This window comes from Colobus angolensis, unplaced genomic scaffold (assembly GCF_000951035.1).
Source record: "Colobus angolensis palliatus isolate OR3802 unplaced genomic scaffold, Cang.pa_1.0 Scaffold1, whole genome shotgun sequence".
In the NCBI taxonomy this organism is placed as follows: Eukaryota; Metazoa; Chordata; class Mammalia; order Primates; family Cercopithecidae; genus Colobus; species Colobus angolensis.
The window spans coordinates 10,153,722-10,163,868 of record NW_012110918.1 but is presented as its reverse complement, the minus strand read 5'-3'; the positions used below and the strand labels follow the sequence as shown (position 1 = coordinate 10,163,868).

General features: G+C 51.3%; 1 protein-coding gene across 2 annotated transcripts in view; it reads right to left on the bottom strand.

Annotated features, from left to right (window-relative positions):
• Window positions 1–4,871: 4,871 nt before the first annotated feature.
• The window catches only part of CD300A (CD300a molecule), a 19,001-nt gene continuing 13,725 nt past the window's right edge, over window positions 4,872–10,147 (bottom strand). For both annotated transcript variants that reach the window (XM_011937665.1, XM_011937735.1), the window contains 3 exons: window positions 8,393–8,430; window positions 7,875–7,982; window positions 4,872–5,660 (listed from right to left, as the gene is read on the bottom strand). In XM_011937665.1, the coding sequence (XP_011793055.1) occupies window positions 5,535–5,660; window positions 7,875–7,982; window positions 8,393–8,430 (272 nt within the window). In that variant the 3' untranslated portion in view covers window positions 4,872–5,534. The remainder of the gene's footprint in view (window positions 5,661–7,874; window positions 7,983–8,392; window positions 8,431–10,147) is intronic.

Below are 10,147 nucleotides of genomic sequence, written 5' to 3'. Positions count from 1 at the left end.
ATCTACATTGGAACTGGGCAACAGGCAGGGGTTGGAACAGTTTGGAGGGCTCAGAAGAAGACAGGAAAATGTGGGTAAGTTTGGAACTTCCTAGAGACTTGTTGAATGGCTTTGACCAAAATGCTGATAACGATATGGACAATAAATTCAGGCTGAAGTGGTCTCAGACTGAGATGAAGAACTTGTTGGGAACTGTAGTAAAGGTGACTGTTGTTACGTTTTAGCAAAGAGACTGGCGGCATTTTGCCCCTGCCCTAGAGATTCGTGGAGCTTTGAAGTTGAGAGAGATGATTTAGGGTATCTGGCAGAAGAAATTTCTAAGCAGCAAAGCATTCAAGAGGTGATTTGGGGACTATTAAAGGCATTCAGTTTTATAAGGGAAGCAGAGCATAAAAGTTTAGAAAATTTGCAGCCTGACAATGAGATAGAAAAGAAAAATCGCATTTTCTGAGGACAAATTCAAGCTGGTTGCAGATATTTGCATAAGTAACGAGGAGCCAAATGTTAATCCCCAAGACAATGGGGAAAATGTCTCCAGGGTATGTCAGAAGTCTTCACGGCAGCCCCTCCCATCACAGGCTCAGAGGCCTAGGAGGAAAAAGTGGTTTCGTGGGCTAGGCCCAGGGTTCCCCTGCTCTGTGCAGCCTAGGAACTTGGTGCTCTGCATCCCAGCCACTCCAGCTATGGCTGAAAGGGGCCAATGTAGAGTTTGGGCCATGGCTTCAGAGGGTGCCAGCCCCAAACTTGGCAGCTTCCTTGTGGCAGCTTCCTTGTGAGGCTGAGGCAGGAGAATGGCGTGAACCCAGGAGGCGGAGCTTGCTGTGAGCCAAGATTGTGCCACTGCACACCAGCCTGGGTGACAGAGCGAGACTCTGTCTCAAAAAAAAAAAAAAAAGTACACAGTACAAGTACACAGAAGTCAAGAATTGGGGTTTGGGAGCCTCCACCTAGATTTCAGAGGATGTATGGAAACACCTGGATGTCCAGGCAGAAGCTTGCTGCAGGGGCAGGGCCCTCATGGAGAACCTCTGCTAGGGCAGTGTGGAAGGGAAATGTGGGATTAGAGCCCCCACACAGAGTCCCTACTGAGGCACTGCCTAGTAGGCTGTGAGTAGAGGGCCACCGTCCTCCAGACCCCAGAATGGTAAATCCACTGACAGCTTGCACCGTGCACCTGGAAGAGCTGCAGACACTCAATGCTAGCCCATGAAAGTAGCTGGGAGGGAGGCTGTACCCTGCAAAGCCACAGGGGCAGAGCTGTCCAAGACCATGGGAACCCACCTCTTGCATCAATGTGACCGGGATGTGAGACATGGAGTCAAAGGAGATCATTTTGGAAATTTAAGATTTGACTGCCCTGCTGGATTTTAGACTTCCATGGGACCTGTAGTCCCTTTGTTTTGGCCAATTTATCCCATTTGGAATGGCTGTATTTACCTAATACCTATACCCCCATTGTATCTGGGAAGTAACTAAACTTCTTTTGATTTTGCAGGCTCATAGGTGAAAGGGACTTTCCTGGTCTCAGAAGAGATGTTGGACTGTGGACTTTTGAGTTAATACTGAAATGAGTTAAGACTTTGGGCAACTGTTGGGAAGGCATGACTGGTTTTGAAATGTGAAGATATGAGATTTGGGAGAGGTCGGGGTGAAATGATATGGGTTGGCTCTGTGTCCCCACCCAAATCTCATCTTGTAGCTCAAAATTCCTATGTGCTGTGGGAGGGACCTGGTGGGAGATGATTGAATCACAGGGGCGGGTCTTTTCCATGCTGTTCTTGTGATAGTTAACGGGTCTCATGAGATCTGATGATTTTAAAAATGGAAGTTTCTCTGCAGAAGCTCTCTCTTTGCCTGCCACCATTGATGTAAGATGTGACTTGCTCCTTCTTGTCTTCCGCCATGATTGTGAGGCTGCCCCAGCCATGTGGAACTGTGAGTCCAATTAAACATATTTCTTTTGTAAATTGCCCAGTCTTGGGTATGTCTTTATCAGCAGCATGGAAACAGACTAATACACTTGGTAAAAATTAATATGTCAGTTTTGGGTATAGAGGGATAACTAGTAAGTTATTAAAGATTGCTATTTCAAGCTGGACATGGTGGCTCACACCTGTAATCCCCATACTTTGGGAGGCTGAGGCAGGAGGATCACTTGAGCCCAGGAGTTCAAGACCAAACAGGCAACCTAGTGAGACCTCATCTCTACAAAAAAATAAACAAAGTTAGCCAGGCATGGTGGCGTGAGCCTGTAGTCCTAGCTACTCCAGAGGCTGAGGTGGGAGAATTGCTTGAGCCTAGGAGGTGGAGGCTACAGTGAGCCATATCCAAGCCACTGTACTCTGTCAGTGCACTCTGCCTGAGTGACAGAGCAAGATCTGTCTCAAAAAATAAATACATAAATAAAATGATTGCTATTTTTTTCTTTTTCTTTTTTCTTTTTTTCTTTTTCTTTTCTTTTCTTTTCTTTTTTTTTTTTGAGATGGAGTCTTGCTCTGTTGCCCAGGCTGGAGTGCAATGGCATGATCTCAGCTCACCGCTACTGCCACCTCACAGGTTCAAGCAATTCTCCTGCTTCAGCCTCCCGAGTAGCTGAGATTACAGGTGCATGCCACTGCGCCCAGCTAATTTTTGTGTTTTTAGTAGAGATGGGGTTTCACCATGTTGGCCAGGCTGGTCTCGAACTCTTGACCTCAAATAACCCACCTGCCTCGGCTTCCCAAAGTGCTGGGATTACAGGCATGAGCCACCATGCCCGGCCAAAGATTGCCATTTAAAGATGCCGTACACTTGGCAATATCTATCAAAATTACAAGTGCACAGACTTTGAATATCTCCAACTTTACCCTTCAGCTGTCTATGAAAATGTGCAAAATGGCATGCGTATGTCATGGCACAAACAATGGAATGTTATGGGATGTTCTGCAGCATTTATAGAAGAAGGTATAATAATCTGCAAGATGGTTGTGACATGAAAATACTACTGTGCAGGAATGGTGGGAATGGGGGCATATCCCCATATATGGGAATGGGGAGGAGCATATACATGTAGGCTGTATATACATGTATATATGTGCAAGATGATTAACTATCTCAGGGGAGAAACATAAGAAACTATTAACCTTATTTATCTCTGGATTCCTGGTGACAGAAATAATAAAGGGACTGACTTTTCACTGTATATTCTCCTGTAAATTTTGAGTTTGGGCAGGGCATGGTAGCGCATGCCTATAATCCCAGCACTTTGGGAGGCTGAAGTGGGTGGATTGCTAGAGCTCAGGAGTTCAAGAGCAGCCTGGGTCACACAACGAAACCCTGCCTCTACAAAAAAATTAGCTGGGTGTGGTGGCGCACGCCTGTAGTTCCAGCTACTCAGGAGGCTGAGGCAGGAGAACTGCAGTGAGCCATAATTGTGCCATTGCACTCTAGCCTGGGCAACAGAGGAAGACCCTGTCTCTGGTTTGACAAAGATGGTCCTTCCCAGTGTCCTTTGGTATGCAAAGCTTCCTGGAAGGGAGTTGGCCAGTAAGACTTCTGGAAGACTACTTCAAGCCAGCCCACTCCCTCCTGCTATGAGGCCTCCTTGGAGAATGGGGGTGGTACCAACTGAGACTCTCTGGCAGGAAGTGATATGAAGGACTCCCAAGGGGCTGCCACCTTCCAAAGGGCAAGTGGTTTATACCAGGGAACTTATTCCTCCACCAAGCCTTAGAGATTGATGGGGCAGGGGGCTGGGGCCAGTGTGTGGCTGTGGCTGCAATACCCTCCTGTCCCAGTCTCCCCTGGCCACTCCACCCAGTTTTATTGTGGGGGTCGTGGTTGTTATCGCAGCTGGCATTGATAACCAACTGATAGTCTAGGCATTTGCATTTTACAGAGGACTTACTTCTAATTGATAGAAATTCAGACTTAATTAAAGAGAAAATACTATTTCAGAGAATTGAAGTTCACTCCCATTGAGGAGAAGGGGTCCTTCAAACAACCCCTTGAGTCTTAGAGTGAGTCTGGTGCTATGTGCCTTTGTGTTTTAAACTACACTGCAGAATTCTGTGTCTGCAAACAGGACCCCAAGAAGGGTTACTGCAGGTCGGGACTGGAACGTGACCGGGCTCAATTCAAGTGAAGTCAACAACTATTTCTGAGTCCCCTCCATACCAGGTGCATGTCTAAGCCCCAGCCCACATTACAGGCTTCATGGCAGCCTCATCTTTCAGATCCAGGAGTCCACATTGTACAACTCCAGGAGTTCAAGGCTGAGCAACACAGTGAGACCCTGCCTCTAAAAAAGAAAAATTAAAAGGAAAAAATAAAAACATAAAGCTGTTGGCAGCTGCCACAGTTGCCTGGACAACTCTGCATCAAATTTCAAATCTCCCGACAAGAAAACTGCTGTGTTTTCCAGCATGGAAACTGCCAGGCATGGTGGCTCATGCTGTAATCCCAGCACTCAGGGAGGCCAAGGCAAAAGGATCGTTTGAGCCCAAGAGTTCAAGACCAGCCTGGGCAACATGGTGAGACCTCACCTTTACAAAAAATAAAAAAGTCAGGCATGGCGGCACATGTTTGTAGTCCCAGCTACTCAGGAGGCTGAGGCAGGAGGATCACTTGAGCCCAAGAGTTCCAGGCTGCAGTGAGCTGTGATCATACCACTGCACTCCAGGCTGGGGGACAGAGCGAGGCCCCGTCTCAAAAAACAAACAAGCAAACAAACAGACGTCATGGTGAGAAGCAGCTGTGACCCACCTTCTCCCGCTCAGTGAGGACTTCTCTTAGGATGGCCCCAACCCACTGCACCCACAAGGCTTCTCTGTACTCATCTGGTATCAAAGCTGGGAGCTTTCTTTAGCAGAGGATTGCAGACACATAGCAGGCATTGTTTAAATAACTTTTTACTTTTCCCTTAATAAGATATTTGAAACTGAATCTCATATTAAAAATAAACCTAGGAGTCCAGAGAAACTTGCCACCAGTCCTGGAGCCATGAACAATTCTCTCCTCCCTCTGGCCTCAGTTTCCTTGTCTGTGAGGTGGGGAGGATCTTTGATCTTGATCTTTAGTGGGTCCCCCCACCATGGCCCCCATGTGAACAGATCTCCACTTTGGCACTCTCTTGGCTCTTCCTGACAGTTCTCCCCAACTCCCAAGCAATTCCAGACATTCCTGTGGGGCTGTGATTGACAAAGCTATTGGCAGGTGCCACCTACGTGAGCCACATCTTTTCCTGGAGCCACGTGAAGGATCTTCGTCCTCCACACACAGAGCCGGGATGAAGCAGGGGCAAAGTGGAAAGGGGCGACAGGTGCTGGTGACTGGGAATGCTTCCTGCTGCTCCCCGGAGCCCCCAGCCCTGGTGGCCCTCAGGGAAGCCAGTCGAGCTGATGGCAACAGAGGGACGGCCTGGGAAACCCAGCTGCCTGTCTGTTGGTCACTGTCGTCGAGGGCAGGCTGAGGAGGACGTGGGCCAGGGATAAGGGAGCCATCCCTGGACTTCCTGGGGCCCATGAGACCTCTGGACAGTGAGGCAGGACAAAGGCCTATGTCTTCTTTATCACACTGTAATATGAATCTGGTTCTTTCTCCTGGGGCCTCTGAGCAGCTAACCTGTTGGTGTTAGAATCAAACACCACCGAGGCATAGTGAAGTTCTTCCCTGGGGGCGGCCTGCAGAGAGAAACCGAGAAACCGGAGGCTGGGGAGAGGCAGGGGAAGGAAGGACCCCCAGCATAGGACGGAGGAGGGAGGACACCTGAGGAGCCTTGGAGAGGCCTCACTGTAGAGGCTCTACTGTCCTGGCCTCTTTCTCTCTATGATCCTGTCCACCCAGCTGCTCCTCCCCACCTGTGCAAGCCACACCACAACATCCCCAGCATCAGAGGCAGGAGGCTCCCTGGACTCCTTGGGGCTGACCCAGCCTAGTCCATTCTACAGAGAAGAAACTAAGGCCCTGAGAGTTGGCTGGGCTCCCCTGAGACACCTCTGTGCTTCTCTTAGTGAAATATTCTCACCGCCAGGCATGGTGGCTCACGCCTCTAATCCCAGCACTGTGGGAGGCCAAGCGGGTGGATCACTTGAGGTCAGGAGTTTGAGACCAGCCTGACAACATAGTGAAACCCAGTCTCTACTAAAAATACATAAATTAGCTGGGCGTGGTGGCGGGCACCTGTAGTCCCAGCTACTTGGGAGGCTGAGGCAGGAGAATCGCTTGAACCGGGGAGGCAGAGGTTGCAATGGCCAAGATTGTACCACTGTACTCCAGCCTGGTGACAGAGTAAGACTGTCTCAAAAAAAAAAAAAAAAAAAGAAAAGAAAAAAGAAAAGAAAAGAAAAGTTCTCACAATGAAGCAGCCATGGGTCCCTTTCTGAGGTCCCTTTCTGCAGAGGACCCCTAGTTCTCTAGGTAGAGGTGAAGCCAGTACAGGGGTACCACATTGGCCCTGCAGCTCTGATTAACTTGCTGCGCTGTGGGCATGAGTCCCAACTTGTACCATGGGGGCTGGGAGAAGAGTAAGACCATGCCCCATCCACTTTAGATCATGAGACAACAAGTTAGAACAACAAGGATGTTGCTGGTTCCAGGCCATGCAGCTTTGTGGACACAAGATCATGTCACGCAAGGAAGGAGTCAGGCTTGACCATCGCAGGGGCGCTCAGAAACTTGGCCAGGAGCTAGCCGAGTGTGATGTCTCAATCCTGTAATCCCAGCACTTTGGGAAGCCAGGGCGGGCAGATCACTTGGGGTCAGGAGTCTGAGATCAGCCCAGGGCAGGCGGATCACTTGAGGTCAGGAGTCTGAGACCAGCCGGGCCAACATGGTGAAGCCCCGTCTCTACTAAAAATACAAACATCAGCCAGTGCAGTGGCATGTGCCTGTAGTCCCAGCTACTCTGGAGTCTGAGGCTGAGGCAGGAGAATTGCTTGAACCTGGGAGGCAGAGATTGCAGTGAGCCAAGACTGTGCCACTGCATTCTAGCCTGGGGGACACAGCAAGATTCTGCCTTAAAAAAAAAAAAAAAGAAAAAGAAAGAAAGTTGGCCAGGAGCCATCCAGGACCCTGGGTCCCCAGACCATCCTTATCCTCATTCTGACAGCTGGCGGGAGGTTGGGGAGGGGTGTGGCTATCAGAGGACCCAGAAGTTGCAGGACTGGATCCCCTCTTCCCCTGTCTGGTGCAAAACGGCGGCCTGGGGAGAATGGTACCAGGCTGGAGATATCCCAGGGAGTTGGGCCACTTTTCCAGGCAGACCAGCAACAGTGTCCCCTGTCACCCTGGCGCCAGCCCTCCATGGCACCACACAGCATGTCTGAGGGGCCCCTTCAGCTCCCAGGCCTGGGGGGTTCTTGACACATCCCTGTCTGATGCTTACGCATCTCCCGATCTTCTCTGCCAAGGGACCCCCAGCTTCTGCTTGAACTCTCCCACTAGTAGGTGAGTCATGACCCAGGGAGGCAGCCCCCATCCCATTATCCCAGTTGAAGGTGGCTGCGCCCAAGGGTTGACCCACAGCGGGTCACAGACAAAAACCTGAAAAACAGAGTTGATGCCAAAGAGATGATGAGACCAAAACAGTGAGAAGTCTCAGTTTCACACCTTGGCGCATGAAACACAGCAGGTGCTTAACCCATGCTAGACTTCACAGACTCTCAGAGCCATAGCTGCTGGCCACCCCTCTAACCCCCCAGCCGCAATGACACCAAGCTCTTCTAAGGACCTCTACTTTGGCAAAATCAACACTTGTTCCATCTCCGTGTGTCCCCGTCCCTGACAGGCACAAGATCACCAAGCTCACCCCTTCCTTCCCCTTCTGCCCACCCCCCTAGGGGTGCCCTGGCACAGCCCAGGGGCCACATGCCCAGAAGCCGGGCTCCTGCACTTACCACGGTGCTGTATTCCACCTGCACCTCTCTTGGTGGTGCTGGTTCTTCCTGCAGAGGCCATGACAGCAGCTCCAGATTCGCGTAGTGCAGCTCACTCTGTTCGGCAGCCTGGGTGGGTGGGAGGTCCCAGGTGGGTGTCCACGGAGCCCTGCAGCCTCTGTCCCTGCATCTCTGCATGTGTCTCCCCTTCCTCTATGCTCTGAGCGCCTCAGCCCCCACTTCCCCTTCCTGCCTCCACCCCACTCCGTCCAGTAGTTGAATGCTCCCCAGGTCAGCTCCGCTAGGAGGGCCTCCCTTCATTCCATTTGCCCTGTTTGGGAGGGGACAGGCTGGCCAGGACTCAGAGCAAGACCCAGTGACCACATCTCCCAGCATCGTTCGTCCTGCTCTGGGCGAGCTCCCCGTTCCATGCATCCACCATCCATCCTCCATTGGCCGATGGGACTGTCCAACTCCTCAGCATCCTCTGTACCCTCCACCCAGCCACCTGCTACACCTCCTGCTGAAGCCCCCCTTACCTGCTTGGGCTTCTGGGACAGCTCTGAATGCTCACCAGCTAGAGATAAGAGGAGAGGAAGGAGGTTGAATCCTGGAGCAAGGGCCAGGATGGAAGGTCCTACAAGCCTTCTGGGAAAAGGCCTTTCCCTAGAGACCTCAGCCCTGGGGACCTATCCCTTCAGGCCTGAAGCATGGTAGGAATTCAAGAGTTTGTTGAGTGAGTGAATTAGTGACTTAGTAAATGAATGAATGAACACAGGATGAGTGAATAAATAGAGAAATAGAAAGATCCCAGCTGGGCTGGGCATGGTGGCTCATGCCTGTAATCCCAGCGCTTTGGGAGGCCGAGGAGGGCAGATCACCTGAGGTCAGGAGTTCAAGACCAGCCTGGCCAATATGGTGAAACCCTGTCTCTACTAAAAATGCAAGTATTAGCTGGGCGTGGTGGCACATGCCTATAGTCCCAGCTACTTGGGAGGCTGAGACAGAATTGCTTGAACCTGGGAGACGGAGGTTGCAGTGAGCTGAGATCACGCCACTGCACTCCAGCCTGGGCAACAGAGTGAGACTCTGTCTCAAAAAAAAAAAGAAGAAAGATCCCAGCTGGAGGAGAGGAACCAAAGCAAGCTCTCAATGCGGGATCTCACATAAATGTTACCAGGGGAGGAAGGATACCACTGAAAAACCCTGTACATCTGGGGCTTAGGGCTGCATCAGACTGTGGGAAGTTGCTGGGGGCCTTTGCTCCCATCCCTGTGCCTGAGGTCTGCCCCCCCAGACAGCCCACCTGCCTGCTGCCCCGGGCCGTAGGGAAGGAGGCCTGACAGCCCCAGGTACCCCAGCTCAGGCTCACACAGCCCTTGGCTCCCGGCACCTGCTCTGTAGGGGTGCTGCCTGTGAGTACAGCCCTGTACACCCTGACCCTTTCACCCCGGGAGCCCGGACCAGGTGGGCAGTGGGTGACACACACGCCGCTAATGCCCTTGGTTAGGTCCACAGCCAGGTAACCAGAGTCCACTGCACTGGATGCCACGGGGAGAGACACTGTCCACCGCTTGGGGGGCCCCCAGAATCAAAGGGGAGGGGTCCACAGTTGACACACACGAGACCACATATAGTGATGGGCTTGCTGAGCCGCAGCTGACCTAACGGAGCACGCAGTCGGGTACTCTGGGGTGCGAAGTGCTCTGCTTCCAAATGTTGTGTGCAGGCACCATGCCACCCTCTCTGTCCCCACCTGGGACAGATGTTCTGATGGGAAGGGGAAAAAGAGCTGGTGGGGAAGAGACAGGAATTCAACGCCAGGGAAGGAGGGTGGTAGTGAAAAGGTTTGGGGGAGCCAGCCGCAGGGGAAGCTCACTGAAGGTAAGACCCAGTCTACCCCAGTCACAATGGTGTCCCCAGGGCCCAGCATAGGCCTGGCACACAGTAGGTGCTCAGGACAGCTTTGTTGTATGAATGAATGAATGAATGAATGAATGACAAAGGTGGGCTGGGGGAAAGAGTGGGGAGTAAGTGTGATAAGGCAGGCATCAGGCTCCACACAGGGCAAGGGGAAGTCAGTCCTGGCCACACAGTCAGGGGATCGGGCACGGATTTGCAAAGCAGGGGACAGAGAGCCAAAAATGCTTGAATAGAAAGCGTCTATCTTGTTATGAGGATGGGTTAAAGGAAGCTTAAGACACTGGTAAACTCTGCAGTCAGCAGTCTGTGATTTTTAGAACATTTAATAGCTGGGAACATGGTACTATATATATATATATATATATATATTT